We start from the raw sequence: 22,931 nt of genomic DNA, 5'->3' as shown, positions 1-22,931 counted from the left end.
GTAGAGTCTTTCTGTATATGTGTGCCAAATATTGGGATCCTCAATGGGTGTTTGTGGTCTCGGTTCCTGTAGTCTCTTCCATGCAAAGGCGCAATCCCTACTCATGAGCATGTGGTAGAGTTCCCAATATTGAGATGCTTCCCAAGCTCATCTTTTATGACGTGTCATCTTGCACATCTCTTTGCGAGCCTGTAGTGAGGAAATAGTACCACTAAGTCGCGACACTTTAAGTTGTCCATCCAAGTCTCTACAATCCTCATCATACCACTTGTTTTGTGGCATATACCCTATTCTACTGTGATTGAAGTGTTTCGTGTATGGGAAGCTACTAATAGTTGCAGAGTGAAGGATGTGTGTGAGTTCTGTAGTGAGGTTCTCTAAAGGCAATGAAGAATCAAAAGAGGAGAGATGGGCTTGAACATGTTGGGAGTAGATGTCAAAGAGCTCATGCGTGAAATGTATTATGGTGTGATGGTTTGGTTGACTGGAGTTGGTGGCGTTGGAGGTGTCGCATTTTAGCTCAAAGTATAGGAAGCTATGGTCTGCACCAATAGGGCATGGGGCCACCCGGAAGGAGTTAACCATGTGGGTAGCTTCAGGGTGTCCTATTAGGCAATCAATTATGCTTTCCCCTCCTCCATGTGGGAAACATGTGAGCTCTTCTGAGAGAGAGAAATTGTTTAGTGGGAAACCTCAAGCTCATTCCTCTTTTAGTACATTATAGTAGCAAATAATGCTCATAACGTTTACTGGTAAGAAATGGCTATTGGATCCACAACTGATAGCTCCTTTGTGGGATACGATTTGGTTATATGCACGACAACCAGTTAATAGGCTGATGTGGGACCCAAGGGGATGGTTCTGGACCAGTCCCATGATGGATCCATTACAAAACGTTCTATTCTTTCAGTACACTGGGAAATTTGGTAGAACCTTACTCATGTCAAATAATATTCCAACTCTTCCAGCTCAAAAGCACTGGAATAAGTGGGGTGTTTCAAGCATTCATTTGAAGGCTTATTGGAAATGGATTTGGTCTTTTAGGGAACCAACTAAAGATATTCTCTTAAGATGACTTTTACTACATGCAACACTACCAGTAGGACAATCATTGAAAGGAAATGTGGCAACTGTTCTTAGACAATGTTGTTATTGCAGTGACTTGCCAGAAACTACCAAGCATTCTCTATGGTCCTGTTCACTAGCCCAATAGGTACAAAATAAAGTTTTTTCTTTATTCCTGACAATTAATGCATGTTGCCTCTTCTCTTGGGGATCGGCGGTATGGAGGGGTTCTCCATTCTAGTCTCTTGTTGTATGAGGCAGATGATGCTCCAGAGGCTACAACAATCATCAACAAGCATCTAATTTTTGTCTCCCCTTTTCAACAACCTCGAAAGCAAATGCATGCAACCCATGTATGGAAAACAATATCTACGGTTACATTATGGAAGTATCATTGTAAAAGACGATATGATTCCATAATTCCTCTTCTATCATATATATTGCCGGAATTATGGGAGAGCTTATTGGCAATAGTGTGTGGACAATATGACAATATGTGGGGCTCTTCAGAGGTTGTTCTTAAGAAAAGGAAAATTTTACTGTAGTTATGGAAGAAGTTGCCTCTATTCATGGTCTCCTCTCAACGACCAATTTAGAAGCCCTTGCCTTGATCATCCTTTTTGTATATAACACTCTCTAATTGTACATTTTGCAGCCTTCCGACGTTTTTTCTTAATACTAATGAAGGAAATGTTTTTTGGAAAAGAAGAAGAAGAAGAAGAAAAAAAGTAGCAAATAATGCTCAGACTTTTTTGTGTTTTATGCAATAAAGGAGGGGGGGTGCAATCCTTGTCCTTATGTGCATGCATGTACATATGTGATCCCTCACTTCTCCCTTCCCTTGATACGAAAATCTTTGTTCTCATTCTTTGACCTAATGAATGTAACGTTGTCCAATATCCATGCTTCAAACTCATTTTTTAATCGTCATCATTAAAATGTATGTATGTGTTTGCCTATACCTTCAAATGGAAATTTAGTATATTGTCACAAAATTGTAGAAGTTCACTTATTGATAAATTAATTCCATCATTGTTATTGATTGCTATTGATCGACAATCTCCCAATGTGTTAATTTTCTTTCTTGGTATTACGAATACAATGTGCGTCTCGACCAATCTTTCAAACGTTACTATTTTTAGGCTTCTTGAAAAGCTACAAATCAATGTATCATATTCCACTATGTATTATTACGAAATGCCATTGCATAATGTAGAAGAATTGCACTCATACTTGTATGCATAATAAAATTAAACCATGTGCTAAATGCATGAACATGATGTTGTGGTGGTTGGGGTGATGACTAAAGTGATGGGCCTAATGTTCATCCATTGTGAAACACATTCATGTTTATAGTTCAAGGTAACTTCGATAATACTTTGTCCTAAAAAAATGGATGAAAGTTATAATAATGACAAGCCTACTATAAGTCAATGCCAATAAACCTATATGGCATTGTTGATGAGACACAAGTGATTACATACTAACATTTGTACCATACTCCATTGTAATAAAATTACGAGCATGCAAAGGATCAACAACAAGGTTTGTAGAGTCATTGATTGAAAAATGAAACATTTATGGATTTTACTTATATTTGTGGCCAATGAGCATACCATGGCACATGCTCACCACACCAACATGTTATTCATGACAATATAACACTTAAAGTTACACATGAGATATGAAACTTTACACCCATTAATGATTAAGATGGTTGGAACATGAGTCTTATTGAGCATGCAAGTTAGACAACTTACAATGTTGGACTATTTCAACAAAACACGTAGCTTTGTATGGATTAATGTGAAGATTTGTAAAGGACGCAAAAATAGCGTGACTTTTGACATTGTATTGAATGTAGATGATATTTATAGCACGATACATGAAATATCGCCAATAGATGACTCAGGACAACATAATAACTTGTGAATATCATAAAATCAATATGTGGCTATACATATATCAATCGCGTGACATGTTTGTTGGAGGAGAGATCAATGCCAACATATAAATTCGCACTTCACGAAAGAAACTATGCATTATTATAAACATTTGCTTGAGACGAATGTAGTTTTTAGCTAAATCAATGTGGTTGATCATCAAGAAAATAACATAATAACTAGTGGAACCCTCTCATGGATTTGAATATTGTTTTTTTAGTGAAGTGATACATGGGAAGTATCAAGCTTGAGCCAGCTCCAAAATGCTAGACAAGGTAAAGGTAATTTGGAATGTAAGATGGAACAATACCCTTATCCTAAGTAATAAATTCCGAAGGGTAATAAACAACTCAAGCCTAATTTGAAACATAACAATTCCATGCAATTTGGATTGGGAGGCCAATCTCATATGTTGTGATAGTCAAAAGCACAAAACAATGGCAAACAACCACAAAACAAGTCATTATGCAACCCTCCTCATATTGTGGACATTATTGCAAAGGAATGTTTCCCCTTGTGATCTTAAATCACACCAACGAATTAACGCAACAACAAGGAAGCCCAAGTGTAGTGTAAAACGGGAGCTTTATGATAGGCAATAAGCTCACAATATATGATCAAACAAAAGCCCAATATTGAAACAAACGAGGTTCCAATGTAAGTTGAAGTATGGCTCATAAAACCTGTTGATGAATTCCTAGTGTATTTGGAAAGGGAAGGCCAAATGCTCGAATGTTTAGTTCCAAGCCAACACATCCAAAAAGAAGAGCCTACTGGACATAGATAGAAAAAAACAAACATGGGGCATGAATTGGAAGCTGGCACCATCATGAAAAAGCATGCATGTACGCGAGGGATCAAGAGCGAGAGTAGGCAACTGACGTAAGGTCGATCAAGGTTGGGAAGTGTGAATTGTGGTGGCGGTGAAGGTGTGGGAGAGGCATGGAAGGCCAAATGAAATGGCCAGGTTGATCGAGAGAAAGAAAGAAAGATATATTAACGTCTTCTAAGACCAAAAAATTGGCCCATGAGACCAAATTTGATCGAGAGTAGGCAAGTGACGTAAGGTTGGTTGGGTGGTGTCAACCGGTTGTGATGGTGGTGGTGAAACTATTACGGGAGAGGTGGAATGGAGTGGAAGGCCAAATGAAATGGCCGGGGTGTGACACACACACACACACAAAGCACAAATACGGCCCCAAAACAAACACCACACACACCATTTTTTGCTGGGTTATTTGTCCAAAGACGAACAAAGACGGAAGTAACGGCAAGAGGCTAACGGCGCCGTTAAGGTTAACGCTCGCTTATTATTATTATTTTTAGAATTTAAATATATATTTTCAATTTTTTAACTTCCATTTTTTCCTTTCCTTCCTCTGTGTGTTCTATGACTGACTGTGACTATCTCTGTTACTACTTACTGTGTGTTTTCTCCCTGTGTGTTCAAAATTAGGGTTTCAAAGCTCAGAGCTTCTAGCCATACCTCTACAGATCTGCCTTTCTACCTCTTCTTTCGTTCTTCCATTATCTACCTCTGTTTCTACCTCCCTCCCCCCTCCCCCGTTTCTTTCTCACGCATTCTCTTCACCCCTATCTTCCTAGAAAAATTCATTCAGTTTCGCCTTCCTTTTCTTCCTTTCCCCCGCTTCTTTCCTCTTTGGATCCATGGAGCTCAACTCTACAGGTCTTATGTAAGGGGGAAAGAATCAAAACAGAATCTGCAGGGGAATCGAGACAAGAAGCCGCTGCATTTAGATCTGCAGGAACAGGTAAAAACTATCTGTAAGGTTTTTCTCATTTGAAGGAAGACAAGGCTCAGGAAGATTGTGCAAATAAGGAAGGAAAGTAAGGAAATAACTTTCTTGTCGACTGCAAAAGGAAGTTTTCGTTTTGGTTTCCTACGCAGGTATGGGTACATTCTTAGATTCTGGAACAACCTTAGATTCCCCCCTGCCACCACAAAATATCTGTGAGATTCCATTCCTGCTGAGGAGGAGGGAGTGAATGAAGAATCTCTCTACGTCTTTGAGAAGTGGGCATCACCGGCAACGGCCATGGACCATCACGAGCTCCTAGTGACTTGCATCGTGTATGGATCCACCTTCTCGCTATGCAGTGTCTTCTCTGTGGCGATCCTCTGCATCGTCAATTGGAGACCATGGAGATTGTACAGGTTAAATGAATAAACTTGCTTTATGAGAGAGAGAGGGTGAGAGAGTTTTCAACTTGTCATCTGGCAAACTGTTTTAGGGTTTAAGAAATCCTATCTGTAAAAGGATAAATTATTCCAATGAGACCTTAGAAATTACATCAAGCTGGGATGTCATGACAATGATGGCAATATATGAACACCTGCCCAATACTAGCGACAAAGCATTTTTCTGAGCCTTGCTTGTCGGGGATTCACAATGATAAAAGAAGATGTAAAAGCTGAAATGAAGAATTGAGCTAATTGCCGAATTTTACTGGTTTGATTTTCCACGAATTTGGTTCTGTAGTCAGAGTTGTAGGCAATCAAAGAGCATGCTTAATGTTGTCGGTGATGGTTCCATCTTTCTGAGAATTTCTGGAAACCAGTAAAACCTTGTAGGTATTCCTGATAATTGTATCTAAGGTCCTTATATTAGAGGCATTCCAAATGGACATGTTTGTCTGTTTCAGGCATTAAAAGTGAACATAGATCACATATTCTCTCTCTGTGCTCAATATTATTTTTTTCCCCAATTTCTTTTTTCAATGTATGTGTGCACCAACTCTGTGATGCACATTTCAGCCTCTTGGGCATGAATGTTCCTTCTCTTATCCCTTTCGTTTCTCTACATTGACATCCCAAAATTCTTTAACTCATCATTGTGCAAACTATTTTATTGGACCCATCTGTATGAAAGAAATTCACTTTCTTCAACTTGCCATATTGCAAACCATTTCTGGATGTCATTTCTCGATATCATTTCTATACTGCGCATCCAATTTCCCATTTGGACTTGGGGAAGCAACTTCAAGGCACTCTCTCAATGTGTATGTGGACTTGGGGACTTTCAATGTGTATGTGAAATTTTTTGAAGGGCAGAAAAATCCATTGGACTTTTTCCAGATTCTAGAAATATTACAGAATGGAGGGTGGTCCTCTTAGTCGCAATGGTGACCACCATGACTTCTCTCGTGTGACATATTGACTGCCAGGCCACTATGCCCACAGAAAGTATGTACAGTATCTATAAGCTTTTTGCTGTCTCAACTTAGCCTATGCTAAAATATGACATCTCCAACATAAATCAGAAGCAACATTTGTGAAATGCCCACTGACAGGTTTTTCCTCATCTTCTCTTAAGGCTTCTTTGATGAACTCTTCTAGTTGCCCAATACATAAACTAAATGGAATAGTTTATAGAGGGCATTCTTGTTGCACTCCTACAGTGCTCATGAAGTATCCTGGACAGCCTTTCTTTGTCTTCACTCTTATGCTATTAACACCTTAAGTTGATGTGTGTTGGTACACCAAACTTTTCCTTTCTTCCGCACAATTTTATCCTTGGAGGAATCTGCAATGCAGACTTACAGTGGTTTTTCGTCAAAGGGACTCTTTTCCATTATAACCCACAAACAAATAAGATGATCAATGGTTCCATGTTTGCATTTGAAACCTGCATATCCCACAACACTCTTGCTTTGTTCTCAGCTCATTCACCGAGTTGATGTTCAGCAGTGCTACTAAGTTAGCCATACAAGATACCATTTTAATTGTGTGACAATCGTTGATCTGATTTCTGTTCCCTCCTTTTTAAAGTATTTTGATCCAATTACATTTCCAATCTCAAGGAAAACCTTTTGTTATTGTGGCTTAGTAATGTGAATCCATTGATTGGCCACTGGATCATTTTGTTTTAATGCTTGTGAACATATTTGAAGTGCATTACAGCCTTGCTATTCTGAAGTTCTTTTATGCTTTTCATTGTGGGTTTATACTCAAAAGCTTCTATGGGTATTCCATAAAACATGTTGGTCATGGGCCTTTTGTACTTCATGTAACATTGCTCACACGTGTTCAAATTTGGCCACTGGATCATTTTGTTTTAACGCTTGTGAACATATTTGAAGTGCATTACAGACTTGCTATTCTGAAGTTCTTTTATGCTTTTCATTGTGGGTTTATACTCAAAAACTTCTATGGGTATTCCATAAAACATGTTGGTCATGGGTCTTTTTTACTTCATGTAACATTGCTCACACGTGTTCAAATTTGGCCACTGGACCATTTTTGTTTTAACGCTTGTGAACATAGTTGAAGTGCATTACAGACTTGCTATTCTGAAGTTCTTTTATGCTTTTCATTGTGGGTTTATACTCAAAAACTTCTATGGGTATTCCATAAAACATGTTGGTCATGGGTTTTTTGTACTTCATGTAACATTGCTCACACGTGTTCAAATTTGAGCTTAGGAGGAATATCCCTTTACTTCTATTGTTTTTTCTTGATGGCTCTCCATACCCTTTTTGGAGCTTTTTAAGATACAATGTATCTTGCATCACTTTATTATGTCCATATTGCCTTCGTTTCTTCTTTTTGAGAGTATTGTACTGCTTTGTACATGTGTCAATGCATAGCTTGTTTCAGGAATGACCTTATGTTTGGGGTTTTCAGACTTACATTTATCATTTAACAATACATTATCAGGTTGTGCTTTACACATACTCTTTATGCCAACCTTAGTAAATTTGCAATCTTAGCCTTCTCTATATTCCCTGTTTGTCTGTGGTTACGGCTTTTGAATACATTGATAAAGATATTAATGTCCTCATTCTGGTTATAGTCTTGTATGAAAATGGCGCAAGGAAGATTAAGGCGTATAAATGTCTTTAAATTTCAGATTATAACTGTACTGGTGGAGGTAACACTATTTATAATGGTAATAAAAAGGTTACCTCACTTCGAGACTTGTATAAATTGACTTTATAGCACCAAGAGAAAAAGGAAAAAGTAAATGTGACTTCAAAGGTTTTTGGCATTGGAAACCTTATGTAGAAAGAACTTTGTAGCATAAGAAAATAAGAACAAATGGAGCAAGAATTTCAGAGACGATAGGTATTAAAGCACTAGCACTATAGCTACATAAAACATGTAGAATAACAATGGCAAGCACTGGTTTTACTGAAATGCCAAGATCTATTATAGAATAATGATGGGTTTACCTAAGCTTCTAAATACTGCCTATTTTGGATGTCCCATGTTTCTATTCTTAGGATAGCATAGGCATGCAAATTGAAGATATTGGGTTTGAGTTAAGAAGTTGAAACGTTTTTCAACCTGTACCAATATCATAGCTAGATAAAGTCTCTAGAAGAGTTCATTTTGCCACATGTCTTCTAGAATAAAATGATTACTGATTGCCAAGTAAATGCTAAAATTAATGGCATTGAAGTAAGAGAGGGATGCATGTAAATATTAGGCTGATTTAGTCTGCTGTCTTGCCATTCTGCTATTAGTTCTTTTTGGTCTTTGATGCAGGATTTTAATGCGAATTTGCTATGCTATTGTGCAGTTATGTTATAATGCGGGAATGGCCAGTTTGTATAAAAAGATTTTGTTTGCTAAGCATATTATCAGGGATCATGTCCTATATTGCTTGGGCACTGGTTGTGTCTCCATTATTGGTGCTAATATTGTGGGGTGTAAGGCTGATTGAGATTTTGGAGCATGATACAATTGGTCTTGCTGTTCTCCTGCCTGGGACATCCCTTCTACTTGCCTGCTATGCTGTTATGCTCTGGTGGCGGACCCGGTGGCAAAGCTCAAGTAAGTTGAAAAGATGATTCCTTAATGTATATGTGTGTCACCTATTCCATTCTCACCCTAATTCTGCTATTTATCTTGTCCATTCAATGTGCATAAAATTTACTGAACTGTAATTTTATGAGAAAATTCTCATTTTGTTTGTGTACATGTGTGAATGCATTATGGTGCCAAAAACTTAAATAATCCCACTTATATTTTAAGCATTTTCGTGTCACTTTGGAGCAGGAGCTGTTGCAGTGCTTCTTTTAGTGGCTGTATCTCTGTTGTGTGCATATGAGATCACAGCAATATATGTAACTGCTGGTAGACAGACATCAAAGCAATATTCAGCATCTGGATTTTTTTTCGGTGTCTCTGCAATTGCTTTAGCAATAAATATGCTCTTTATCTGCAAAATGGTTTTTAATGGTAAGGATGTTTCTGTTGTCTTCTTGCACTTCTAATACATATTTTAGCTATATAAATGATGAAAAACTAATGTATTTCCTTTAGCTGCAAATTTTTTAGGTGCTGGTTTAGATGTGGATGAGTATGTACGAAGGTCCTATAAGTATGCGTATGCAGATAGTATTGAAGTTGGGCGTTTAGCTTGCCTTCCAGAACCGCCAGATCTCAAGGATTTCATCTTATTCGATGCTGGAAGGTTAGGTGTTCTTCATTATTATCTTGGACAGTACTAGTAAAACAGGAATTCTTGATGTATCTATAGGTTCTATCATTTATTTGCATCTGTGGGAATTGATACTTGTAAGGTTTATTATATTGCTCACGAGAAATCTCATGAAAACATAAGGCGTAGAAGGGACTATTATTCAGTCTAGGAATGCATCCCCATGCACTTCAACCTATTAAATGTCATTGTGACCATTTAGTGCTGATACACTAAGTTGACAAAAGACAATTTAACTCAATGATGACAACTGAATGCAAGGGAAGTGCTCAAATACTGTATTTCTTTCACAGCTCCTACCATGAATCTTCTCTGACCACAGTAGGGGACACTCTGTTATGGCTTTGCCTGTTCTATGCATGTTTTTGATGTTCTGGTAGTTTCTGAACACATATGGCTTCAGGTAATGATACAAACACGTGATTCAGTTTTTATGATATATTTCAGGACCACTCGCCCAGCATTATTGTACGTGGGTTCAGTAGCTGTACTTGCTGTGTATTCTATTTTATATGGTTTTACAGCCAAAGAAGCTTGCTGGCTGGGGGGTGTGACCGCTGCCTCTGTATTTATATTTGGTAAGAATTGCCAATTAATATGTTTAATTTCTTTGAGTAATTTCAGCAAGCTAGGTCAGCAATTGCCCTTGTGCTTAGTCTCTGATTTTGGCACCTCAGATGCAAATATTGGTGCATGCTTATTTGGCTTTGAGCTTTTAAGGAGTCGTGTCTTGGCTCTTTTTCTTGCTGGAGTTTATCGAGTGTTCTTAATCTGTTTTGGAGTTCATTATTGGTATGCTACATTATACAGCAATAAATTAAAATAGAACCACTTTTATTTGTAATGCAAGTAACTCTGAGTTGCTGTGTGACAGGTATCTGGGTCATTGTATTAGCTATGCTGTGGTAGCATCTGTTCTTCTTGGAGCAGCAGTTAGACGACATTTTTCAGCTTCTAATGCTGGAGCTGCAAGAAGAGCTTATCTGGCAAATGCTAGGGTTCGACTGAGAGAAGGCTTCCGCAGAAAGGGACCTGGTAGTTGCTCTAGTTTTTCTGAAGGCCATGGCTCAAGCGTTAAACTTAGCAGTAGCATTGACCGTAGCCAGATGTGTGTGTGGCATACAGCCGCACCTGGTCGTACTGCATCTGGAGTGGATGAAGTGCATGATGGTCTTAACAGTGGAAGAAGTGTGGATAGTGGTGCCCTGAGTGTTGTCTTACCAGGTAGTTCAAGGCATTTTACCGTTCAAGAGTCGGATGGTTGGAATTTATGCAATGGTAAACAATTAGTAGATAAAGGAAGCTTGGAAACTAGTAAACGGACATTTCAAGCCTCAGCCATTGGTTGGGATGGTCATAACTTTGATACTAGCGGCTGTGGCACTCCAGTCGAGCCAAATAATTTAGATGTAAATCCAGCTTCTACAGCTGATCCAGGATTATTAGCTATTAATAGGCATAGAATGAAACATGGAGAGCAGGAACTAACAACACTCTTGCAAGATAAAGGGCTTGATCCTAATTTTGCTATGATGTATGAAGAGACAGGCATTCACCCTCCACTCCTGGCATTATTGAAGAGAGCTAGTCTTGATGCTGACAGGGACCATCAGGATAATACGGAAGAAACAGCCCTGGAGTTATCTCGATTGGAAAATGAACAATCTCAAGCTGTGTCTCCCTGTGATTGCCAGGAAAATATTCAAAGAGAAAGTGGACTATGTAGATTCCGAAAACTTTGTACTTTTGTTGCCGGTACACCTGAACGTGCATGGGGACTTTTCAGTATTGTGTTCATAGGTGAACTGGTTGCTGTTTCCATTTTCTGTCCAAAGACAGTGACTATCTTAAATACGACTCACAAACAAGTTAGTACAGCTCTGTGGGCTTATTCCTCACGCATAATCATGTTTGTAGGAATAACCATTTCCTCATATTACTGCTAGCTATCATACTTGACTCATGTACAATATGAAATCAAGGTTCTGATAATTTTTTTGCATTTCTTTTATCAAATTTCAGATTGAGTTTGGTATTTCAGCACTGCTCCTTCCTCCAGTGTTTTGTACAATTATGGCCTTCTGCCAAGCTCTTCAAAGTGAAAACATGGTCCTCTCTCCTAGGGTGCAGAAGGTGGGGTTTGTAGTTAATGGAAATCTATAATGATGAAGCACATGACCTCTAACTCAACCTACATCCGTTTTTACTGTCTTAGTTTGGGCTGACAGCGTGGACATTGAGTACCATCGTGGGTCTTCTTCTTTCTTTTTTGAGGTATAGTGTAAATTACTGGCTTGAGTTATAATGTAGCAAATTGTTCTGTGAGATACTTACATTTTACATTTTTTGCAGCAAATCTTCACTAGTTTTGGCACTATCTTTGACTGTTCCTATCATGATCAGCTGCATGGTTATCATCATACCCATTTGGGTCCACAATGGATATAAATTCTGTGAATTTCAGATTGAATCACGTTCAATTATTTCATCATTCAATCCCCAACATTGTATGAAGCTTAAAGAGGTATGCTTATCTCTATAAAATTCAATCGGTTAATAATAGGTATAGATTGCCGGGGAGTTATAATTATCAAGGCATATGTACTGTTTGAAGCTTCTATCATATTTTGATTTTCTTCAACTATTTTTAGCGCAAGTTTAAGTTTGATATTTTACAATATTCCTAAACAAACTTATCCGCTATAAATTTGCAGGCTCTAAAAATTGTTATCTGTACATTTATTTTAACTATTAGCATAGTTGCACTTGGGACTATCATTTCATACCAACCTTTGAATCATCTCCCATATCGTGGTTTGAGTTGGGAGAATACTCCCATATCGTCCCCATATGGTTCTTCGACATATATTGGCTGGGCTGTAGCATCTATGTTTGCTTTAATCATCACTGGTTCCTTACCAGTGGTGTCCTGGTTTGCAACTTATCGGCTCTCTTTATCTTCAGCAATATGCCTTGGAATATTCATAGGTGAGACTTGAGACTTGCCTGAGTTTGCAGCTCCCTTCTGGTCTAAAATTTAAAAATTGAAGTCTAACTTTATGCGTCTGCTTTAGTTGTTTTGGTCGTCTTCTGTGGACTTTCATATGTATTCATTGTACGCTTACGGGAGGATCAAGTTCCGGCTAAGGCAGATTTCTTGGCTGCTCTCTTACCTCTCATCTGCATACCTGCCCTACTGTCACTTTCTTGCGGGCTCTACAAATGGTATGGTCTTTTCCAGATTATTACTTGTTCTGTGTAAGACTATTTAAATTGTATTTGCTCTATGCTAGGCTTTATTTTCATCAACTTGTGGTTCTATGCATGTTTCTCAATATTCGGAATATTTTGAGAATTTAAACATTATGGACATGGTTATTCTTTTATATTGGTGACCATTTTAAAGAAAAACAAATAAAGAGATTTCCAACATGAAGAAGCTACAAAGTTGACCAGTAAGTTTTTAATGATACAAATATAGCCCTGGACAATTGCTGAGATTAATCTTGCTGAGATGTAATATCTTTAGGACAATTGACATGCTAAAGTGCTACGTCTTTGTATCGCCATTGCCGTTAGGAAATCTAGATTCTTATTTTGTAGCTTGAACAGAGCATTTAATTTTCACATCAATATATTCAATGTACAGGATTTGTAGCCCAAGTAAAGTTTAGATTCCCAGTCGTCTATTATGGTGTCTGTACTGATCTTTGATGGGAATGTAACTGCCTACCAAAGTTTCTTGTTGGTCATCCCTACCTTAGGCAATTATAGTGTGATGATTGCAAGATGAAGAGAACTTTGTGATGTGAGTCTTTGAAAAAGGACATAATTCTTTTACAGTTAGAATAATATGTTACTAGGATTTTACTGTACTTGTTGATGGAATGTCTGGTTGACCAGTTATTGGAATCCATCAAAATGTCCTGATATTTGACAAAAGGTGCTTAGTGAAGGAGTAAAGAGCTTGGAGTCAATGATCCTCTATTGGTCATCCATCCCTTAGTTTTTTTGTAATCATGAATGTTAACGGTGCATTTCAAGGATGCGAAGGCTAGAATGAGGCTAGAATTTAAACATGATAACTATAGAAATCTTAAAGGCTGTGCATATGTGATGAATCGAATTTGAGCACTAAAATGGCCTATTATAATACATATATGACATGCTGTGAGAGTACAATTGAATTAACAGATATTGATGTTCACATGATCTGTACAATTGCACAAATTGCTTTTGCATGATATGAAATGTGAGGTGGATGCAGCAAGGTTAACGTTTGGATTGGAGAGAGTGTCCTTATGGTCTTGTGTTCGAAGTTTATTATTCATGTGCTGCTTATATATGGTTCGGGCAAAACACTGTTTAATACCGGAATCTGGGTGAACATATCTTCGTCTCTCAGAGTAGTTTGGACAAAATCCCACGTTTGATCAGGTTTCTGTTATGAATGACTCCATGGGTAATATTGGGAGGACAGATGCTCATATCTTCAAAGTTCTAATGCATAAATTACCTTTATCTTTTGTAAAGATTTAATCAAAAACAAAAAAATGAGTATATATTTGTGACCAAAAATGTTGGGTTTTGTAGGAAGGATGAAGGGTGGCAGCTTTCACGTGGAGTGTATATTTTCTTAGGTTTTGGACTCTTTCTTCTTCTTGGTGCAATAGCTGCAGTAATAGCTACCATAAATCCATGGATGGTAGGACTTCATGTAAAACAAAAATCTTGTTCTTTCTGGATTTCCAAAATAAAATCTGAAACATTGGGGTTTGAGTTTCAGGTTGGTGCTGCATTTCTTCTCATTCTACTGTTGCTGGTCTCTGCAATAAGTGTTATTCATTACTGGGCATCCCACAACTTCTATCTAACAAGGGCGGAGATGTTCCTAGTTTGTCTTGCGGCATTTGTTCTAGCACTTGCAGCTTTCCTTGTGGGTCTTCTAGCAAGTATGTAAAGTCTTCAGTATTTACACCAATGCATTTACACATTTTCTCATTCAGTACAATAACCCTCACTGAGTTTTCCATGCTAACTGTCAGATGAACCTTTTGTGGGAGCATCTGTTGGCTATTTTTCTTTCTTATTTCTTCTGGCTGGGAGAGCATTGACTGTAAGTCACACAGACTTGCCAGCTATTCTTTCATAAAAAATATTTCTGAGATGTGCATGAATTAGTTTTCTATGGCATCACTTTAATTTGCTATGATTTTCATGGTTATAAAGAACGTGTTGAATATATCAATTTAATTTGTAGGTTCTACTTTCTCCCCCTGTTGTGGTATATTCACCACGTGTCCTTCCTGTATATGTTTATGATGCACATGCTGATTCTGCTAAGAATGTCAGGTATAGCAGATTGCCTAAAGATAAATGTTTGCATAGTCTTGCTTAGCATAATGCACTCTTACTCATTATCAGACTGTTTGTGTTAACCATCAGCGGGGCATTGCTAGTTTTGTTTGGAGTTGCTGTAGCGATGGTTGGCTGGGGTGTCGTAGCAAGCTTGGAGATTTACCCCCCTTTTGCTGGAGCGGCTACCTCAGCCGTTACTCTTGTGGTTGCCTTTGGCTTTGCTGTTTCTCGTCCTCCATTGACATCAAAGGTTGGGCAATGTGTTTACTACTATTATTGGCATTGTGAGAAATTTAACTTGTTATCATAATAACTTTTAAAGATATATATTGGCTCAGATGGTGGAGAATGCTGTGCAATTTCTAAGCAAAGAAACAGTTGTCCAGGCGCTTGCTCGTGCAGCAACAAAGGTTGGTCGATTTTAGGTTTCTAACCGTTTCATCAATCCAGAGAATGCACAGTTGGTGACAGTAGTTGGAATCTTCCTTAGAAATGAACTATTACAGTTTGTATCTTCAGGGATAAGATTGCATCCTTATTCTTTAGTTTCCTTAGGGTGCAAGTTAGAGATCTGCTATGAATCACTCAGCCAAATATTCACATAAGTGTGTCTATGTTTTGTATATTCAATGTTAACTCACCTATTTTATATTAGCACATAGTATTTGTTTCAAATATTGTTGTCCTTAATGTTTTCACGTAAATGCTGCTAAAAGATCTAATCCCTAAACAACCTAGTATGTGACGAATTGAGTGAAACTTCTATATTTTAATGTAATATATTGTTATTTTTTTTCTAAATATTGGATGTATAATGCAATCATATCCTCCAAATATACCATGTTCATATGATGCATAGAAACTTTTATAACATTCCTTGCTGTGTTTATCAAAATTTCATAAAAGGCATTTTTTATGCTGCCAGTTGAAATTAGACTGGCTGTGTTGAGTTGTCCTTTTTTTAATTGCTTTTTACTTTACAAGCACCAAATCATTACTTGTTGCTTCCATGTTTGTGACCACAGCAATAAATCATATTCACCTAGATAAACCATATTTCCTGTTTGGATGATAGCTTATGAGAAGTAGCATGGCGATGGGGAATTTATGTGTTATTTCAGCCTGAGCCAAATTGAATCTGTATTTCGTAATGCACTATTTATATTTCAGCTATAAACTAATGTTTTCTGCTTGGTCGAAGCAATATTCCTTTACAAATGAGTTTGTTGTTTACATGATCAGTTGCTAATGATTGAATTCTGTTTTTTCGCCAGACACGCAATGCTTTGTCTGGCACATATTCTGCTCCTCAAAGATCAGCAAGCTCTACTGCCCTTCTTGTTGGGGATCCAAAGATGGGTCGTGATTATGGGGGGAACTATGTCTTGCCACGGGATGATGTCTTGAAGTTACAGGAGCGTCTGAACAATCAGGAACTTGCTGCTGGTCTTTGGTGCTGCATACAGAAAGAGAGGCAAATATATTATCATGAGAATTCATCAGACGCTGAAATTCATGCAAAAATATTTTTGCTGGAAGAAGCGCTGGACACTGAATGGGTCTATATGTGGGATAAATTTGGGGGTTATCTCTTGCTACTACTGAGTCTTGCAGCGAAGGCAGAAAAAATTCAGGTTGGGAATTGTCAAGTCATCTTCTATTGGTTTTGGTTTTGCCAAAATAGTTTACTCACAGAAACTTCGTTTCCTTAAAAGGATGAGGTTCGTCTGCGACTGTTTTTAGATAGCAAAGGCTTTTCAGATTTGAATGAGAGAAGGATGAAGAAGTGGCAAGCTGAAGATTATCGTGAATTTGAATTAATGCAAGAAAGGTTAGCTTCTTTGATAGATTGGTTTTGGTTTGCAGATATTTTTACTTGTTATGTTGTAAATTTTAATTTCCTGGCAACTTCATAGCTTCATACGTGAGAAAGAGATGGAAGATGAAGTAATGGTACAAAAACGAGAAGAGGAGGGAAAAGGCAGAGAAAGACGGAGACTGCTTCTTTTAAAAGAAGAGAGAAGACGCAGAGAATTAGAGGCCACTGTTCTTTCTTCTATTCCAACTGCTGGAAGTAAAGAAGCTGCTGCTGTAGCTGCTGCAGCTCGTGCTGTTGTAGGTGATACTCTTTTTGAAGAGGGTAAGGTTGGAGAACAGGTTACAAGCATTGCACAACGTGTGTTATCTCTACAAAGAGCTGAGAGGGCACAGAAGGTAAGGCAGAACTTCAGATTTCTTTATCTAAGTCCAGAATATACCATTTAGTTATTTTAATTGAGGTTTGTTGTTCTTAAAGATGAGACAACCTTTCAAGATTTAATATCCTGTTCCATCTTATATGCTGTTTCAGCCTCTTAAAAGACATTAATGTAGCTCTCTTTCTCTCTCCGGTGTTATAGGCCATGTTGTTTGCTTAAGGCGTTCATATAGCTTTCTTTTGTTCTTTCTCTGCGCGGTTCATAATGTTATTTGACTGCAGTGACATCAAAAGTAATTGTGTTAATAATATTGTTCTCTCTTTCGCAGACAGGCATAGAAGGTGCAGTCTGTATACTAGATGCTGAGCCACAGAATGAAGGAAGATGTTGTGGAACTATGGATCCTTCTGTCTGTGGTAGTCCAAGAGTCACTTTCTCTGCAGCAGTTCAGGTGGAAGTAGAATCTGGTCCAGTGTGTTTGCTTGGTACAGAGAGACATGGCCAATTCTGTTTGGAAATTTTTGTGTCTGGTGCAAATTTAGCTTTTGATGGCGGGCAAGTAGGACTTCGTCTCGTTATGAAGGGTGATAAGCAAACAATGATTACAAGGAGCTGGAATATTGGTACTCATAATCTTGCTGATGGAAGGTGAGTGTTAAGATGTGAGCTTGCCGTTTTCAATGCATCATAATGTTTTTCTGCTAAAATGTTTATTTATTACTAGTAAAATGCATTTGAACACTTTGAAACACTGAAATTCATATCATTCATTCCTTTCCAATATTCATGCTGTTTTTCCTGCTTTCATAGCTGGAGGTAACACTGAACTCTTTTTTTTCCGAAAAAACACTGTACTCTTTTTGCATGTAGGATGTTTCCAGTAAATAAAAACGAAAAACTATAATAGATTGCAAATGCATACAATCAATGCATGCTAAAGAGTATGAACAAAGTCAGCTATGGAATTTGTTGGTTAACGTTAGGATTATAGCGATTGGATGGGCATGTAATAAATAATTACCTTAAAGCCCCCTACTTTTAGATGGGTTGGAACTCTAGGATAGCATTAACATTTGGTGGTGCTTAATAACATCTTGAGTTGGTATTGTTAAGGTTGTGGTGATGTTAACTTTATAACCGGTCATCGTTTTACATTGTGAGTTTCCTACACTTGGACCTTCAATTTTCCTTTGCGTCTAGCATCTTGGGTTGTTATTGTTAAGAGTGCTTATGCATGCCTCTCGATAATGTGTAATTGTTGTGCTTTGTAAGTTGATAGAAACAGTGATTGTAATTTTCTTTTCTAAGATTATATTCCATCTCTTTATAACTATATAAATACTGCTCAAATTTTTTTTATCCTATTCGTAGGTGGCACACAGTGACAGTGACAATAGATGCTGAAGCTGGGGAGTCACTTACATACTTGGATGGAAGGTTGGATGAACTACAAACAAGTTTATCTATTCCAACAGAGCTGGGTATTTGGCAGGAGGGGACTGAAGTTTGGGTTGGAGCAAAACCTCCAATGGATCTAGATGCATTTGGTAGATCTGATAGTGAAGGAGGAGAACCGAGGATGTTCATAATGGATGTTTTTGTCTGGGGAAGATGCTTATCTGGTGATGAGATAAAGATAGTGCATAACAGTTCTATGGTAGATGAACATCTTGCAGAAGAAATTCTTGAGGATGATTGGTTGTGTGATGAGTCTCCTTCAAGGGTACACCATACTCTTGAAAAAACTACTTTGTTTGAAAAATTAAACTTCAGAAAGTGCCTTCAAATTCTGATACCTTCTTAATGCAGGCTGAATCAGGCACTGACCCTGAAGACATGGATTTATATATGCGTGACGATGAGGAGGAACAATTTCCTAGTGGAAGAAAGCGTCGTGCTGAGAGGGAATTTGTGGTGGAAATGGATCATATGAATCGTCTTCCAAGGCGTCCTAAATTGGAGACAGATGTAGAAGTGATTCATCGAATGCGGTTGGTTGAGATGGCTGTCAAGGAAGATCTTGCTGCAAAAGGTGAAACACACTTTACAGATCAGGAATTCCCTCCGACAAACCAATCTTTATGTATTGATCCGGACAAACCATCTATTAAGCTTCAGGCAAGGATTTTAGCACCACTTTAGAGGTTTAATTATATAGAAAAATATTTGGTTCATGACATTAGTGGAGACTTGAGAGTATGTACGATATAAAATTTCCCTTGTTTTTAATTATTGCAGATGGTCAATGAATGGATGAGGCCAAAGGATCTCTTGAGGGAAACAGGGAATAACCATGAGCCCTGTCTTTTTGCTGGAAATCCAAATGCTTCTGATGTGTGTCAGGTAACGTGATACGTTTTATGTCTGTGTTTCATATATAGAATCCACAACAAGATAAGGGAATATCCACTTTGGTGGATTTTGTCATTTAGAAAGCTGGGGATTACTAATACTTCTATCTAGATAGTTGGTTGGTAGTGCTCTCTCTAATCACTGCTGATAAGTTTCAAAATGAGAACTGTGATTGGTTTATGGCAAACTGATAAATCATACTTGAATTTTGATATTTTGGTATTAAATAATTCCCTAATAAGTATTATGCTAAGTATCACATACTAAGGTTGCTGTGCACTATAGATTGTTTTTTTAAGAGAATGACTTTGTCCAATAATAATATTCCTTCCCAATTCCATTTAATGCAGGGTCGCCTTGGAGATTGCTGGTTTTTGAGTGCTGTTGCTGTTTTAACCGAAGCATCAAAAATTTCAGAGGCTATTATCACTCCTGGGTATAATGAAGAGGGAATATATACTGTTCGTTTTTGCATTCAGGTACGCTTGGGTCAGAGTTGTTTGTTTATATAGTTGGACATATTAATTAAATCGCTTACAATTAGAGGTCTGATTTTTGGCTCATTCGTTTCTTAGTCTCTATGTTTTGTTTTGTGGTTGGACAATGTATGTGAACTGATCTATACTTGTTCATGGTTAGGGTGAGTGGGTGCCGGTTGTGGTGGATGACTGGATTCCTTGTGAGGCAAAGGGCAAGCCAGCTTTTGCTACCAGCCGGAAAGTTAATGAATTGTGGGTTTCAGTTCTGGAGAAGGCCTATGCCAAAATACATGGGTCTTATGAAGCTCTGGAAGGAGGCCTTGTCCAAGATGCGCTTGTGGATCTAACAGGTGGTGCTGGGGAAGAGATAGATATGAGGAGTGCACAAGCTCAGATTGATCTATCTAGTGGGAGACTCTGGTCACAGCTGTTGAGCTTTAAACAGCAAGGCTTTCTTCTAGGAGCTGGAAGTCCTTCAGGTTCTGATGCTGAAGTTTCATCTAGTGGTATTGTCCAAGGGCATGCATATTCTGTTTTGCAGGTACGACTTAATGACTTCTGTTGCTGTTGTATTTAGAATGTATATCAGGGTTTTTAAGGTTTAGTTTCCCTACTATCAACTTCAGGTTAGGGAAGTGGATGGTCACAAGCTCATTCAGGTACGCAATCCTTGGGCAAATGAAGTTGAGTGGAATGGCCCGTGGTCAGACTTATCTGGTGAATGGAGTGACCGAATGAAGCATAAGCTAAAATACACACCCCGGGTATATTCTGACCTCTTGAAAAATTATCTTTACATTGCTGATGCAAAATTTAATATCAATACTCGCACTTTTGCAGGCGCATAATGGTGTATTCTGGATGTCCTGGGAAGACTTCCAACTTCACTTTTGTTCAATCTATGTTTGTCGTGTTTATCCTCCAGAAATGAGATATTCTATTAGAGGGCAGTGGCGAAGTTATACTGCTGGTGGCTGTCAAGATTATCCTACCTGGCATGATAATCCACAGTTCCGCTTGAGAGCCGTGGGACCTGATTCAAGACACCCCATTCATGTTTTTATCACGCTTACTCAGGTATGCTAGTATGAATGGAAATTGTATTATTGGCCTTCCGTATATTTGTTGACCCTTTTACCCAAATATCAGGGAGCACATTTCTCATCCCGGAGACGATCAAGCTTTGGCAATTATCAATCAAGTGGTGATTCATCGAAGTATTTCATTGGGATGCGGATACTTCAAACCCGTGGAAATCGTGCCAAATTCAACATATTTTTGCATGAATCAGTGGGTGGAACTGACTATGTCAATTCAAGGGAGATAGCCTTTGAGATGGTTTTGGATCCTGATCCAAAAGGTTATACTATTGTGCCTAGTACTTTGCACCCAGGCGAAGAAGCTCCATTTGTACTTTCAGTATTCACAAAAGCATCCATCATTTTGGAGCCTTTGGGTTAGTGCTTTATCTCGACTGCATGATGGCAAGGGATCTATATACACCAGTTTGCAGATAATGAGCTAGAGATGGGAAGGTATGTATGTCTACCTCCAAATGTGGCACTAATTTGAATCAATGGTAGAAACCGACAAAGTCAATTCAAGTGGGAGGGATTTTGAGACGGTTTTGGATACTGATCCAAATCCAACAGTTTGCGAGTACATATGTATACCCCTCTGAATGTGGCACTAGTTTCTGATCATGGGAAAGAAAGACCAATTGAATATGGCGAAGAAAACTATCTGTCATGCAAGAGAAAGCCGATTTGGTAATGCATCTATATCTCTGTATGTGTCCGTTGTTTCCTACATGATGGCATTAGAACTGTTCCTTTGGATGTGGCCTTAATTTCCTGGTTGCGGGGGAGAAAGTGTATGAAGACAAGAAGGTATGGTTTGGTTTTGTTCTTTCAGTGATTATGAGCTTCAAACCATGCAAATTTTCAAAATGCTTAAAAGTTCTTTTCTATGTACTCGATCCAAAACAGTTGGTAATTCTTGCAGGAAGTGTAGTGCCTGCCACAGGTTTGAAAATCAATGTGCATATCTATGGATGTGACTTGGAAAGAGGAAACGAAGATGGTGTCCTCTCTGAAGAAGACAACATGACATAAAATTTAGGTGCATATTTCTTTTCGTATATACGGGCTAGTGCATGAAAATTTATTGCTTGATTGCAAAGTGACAGAGGTTACTGTTGTCATTAGGCTTCTTTGATCTGGAGATATGTGCTGAGTATACCGACTATATGATGGGCACAGCATCCTGCATGTAAGACCTTAAAACTATATATGGATATTGGTACTTATGCAGTTGCAGGGTATTATTGTGATTTTATGAATATAACGAGGTTGCACTCAAGTATGGCAGGTTGAGTTGGACGTAAGAAAGTGCAAATTGATGATGGCTTGCCTCAATAAGATTCCGAAAAGGTAAAGAATAATGGCATTGTTAATTCTTTTCTACATTTCCAATAACAATTATTCTTCCAATATCCCTGCTTAATATTGTTCATGTGCTTCCTATGCATATCTTTACATGCTTGATATATTTCACATGGGGCCAATGACAGCCATCAATATTTTATAGTAATTTCATGAGGTGTATTTTATGTACCAAATAAACAAAAAATGTGGTGTTCACTGCATATGGCTTATTGTTCTTGTAATGTATTACAGGAGTAAAAGCTTCCTGCAGTGGAGGGAGAGAAGAGTGATAGTATTCTCTCTGCGTTTGTAAGACTCTGCTCAATTTAGGGTTTGAGAAATCGATTTAAGCAGCTTCTGAGAGACGTTCAGATGGCTTGATTGTATCAGTATGGTGTGAACACTACTGGAGTAATCAATTAATTGTAGTATCGACTTATGAAATATAGCACTTCTGGGCTAAAATCTATTGTACTATAGATGCGGTTGGTGCTTAGTCAAAATCACCCATCTTCAAATGTTTTGATTGTAGTGTGAACACTACTGGAATCAATCAGATGTATTATCATCTTAAGAAATATAGCACTTCTAGGCTCAAGTCTATTGTACTTTTGATGGGTACTCTTTGTAACATTATATTGCA

General features: G+C 38.1%; 1 protein-coding gene across 2 annotated transcripts; it reads left to right on the top strand.

Annotated features, from left to right (window-relative positions):
• The first annotated feature begins 4,445 nt into the window (after nucleotides 1-4,445).
• On the top strand, nucleotides 4,446-22,882 carry DEK1 (calpain-type cysteine protease family). 2 transcript variants are annotated; one of them, XM_087318554.1, is made up of 34 exons: nucleotides 4,446-5,184; nucleotides 8,552-8,805; nucleotides 9,031-9,213; nucleotides 9,313-9,448; nucleotides 9,923-10,053; nucleotides 10,153-10,267; nucleotides 10,350-11,343; nucleotides 11,498-11,608; nucleotides 11,691-11,749; nucleotides 11,828-11,999; nucleotides 12,190-12,463; nucleotides 12,550-12,700; nucleotides 14,069-14,180; nucleotides 14,262-14,427; nucleotides 14,521-14,591; nucleotides 14,736-14,827; nucleotides 14,921-15,083; nucleotides 15,172-15,243; nucleotides 16,108-16,467; nucleotides 16,549-16,664; nucleotides 16,750-17,047; nucleotides 17,360-17,679; nucleotides 18,403-18,754; nucleotides 18,841-19,149; nucleotides 19,270-19,374; nucleotides 19,734-19,862; nucleotides 20,023-20,403; nucleotides 20,489-20,626; nucleotides 20,703-20,939; nucleotides 21,012-21,751; nucleotides 21,867-21,983; nucleotides 22,070-22,133; nucleotides 22,233-22,294; nucleotides 22,541-22,882. In XM_087318554.1, the coding sequence occupies exons 1-30, from the start codon at nucleotides 5,066-5,068 to the stop codon at nucleotides 21,321-21,323; spliced, it is 6,432 nt and encodes a 2,143-aa protein (XP_087174680.1). In that variant the 5' UTR covers nucleotides 4,446-5,065; the 3' UTR covers nucleotides 21,324-21,751; nucleotides 21,867-21,983; nucleotides 22,070-22,133; nucleotides 22,233-22,294; nucleotides 22,541-22,882. The 2 variants fall into 2 exon arrangements, with proteins under 2 accessions (XP_087174680.1, XP_087174679.1); XM_087318553.1 differs by having other exon boundaries at nucleotides 22,213-22,294.
• Nucleotides 22,883-22,931: the final 49 nt, after the last annotated feature.

Source organism: Azolla caroliniana, unplaced genomic scaffold (genome assembly GCF_043228905.1).
Source record: "Azolla caroliniana isolate FFs.n. ecotype wild unplaced genomic scaffold, voAzoCaro1.0.p SCAF_4, whole genome shotgun sequence".
Lineage (NCBI taxonomy): Eukaryota > Viridiplantae > Streptophyta > Polypodiopsida > Salviniales > Salviniaceae > Azolla > Azolla caroliniana.
Note: the sequence above shows the minus strand (reverse complement) of the source record. Positions and strands in the feature narration are given on the sequence as shown.

Excerpts from the sequence above, each read along its gene's own strand:
- DEK1 (XM_087318554.1), top strand. The coding sequence starts at position 5,066 with ATGGACCATCACGAGCTCCTAGTGACTTGCATCGTGTATGGATCCACC. Across the intron at positions 12,000-12,189 it reads ATTGTATGAAGCTTAAAGAG|GCTCTAAAAATTGTTATCTG; the intron begins GTATGCTTATCT and ends ATAAATTTGCAG. Across the intron at positions 14,181-14,261 it reads CTACCATAAATCCATGGATG|GTTGGTGCTGCATTTCTTCT; the intron begins GTAGGACTTCAT and ends TTTGAGTTTCAG.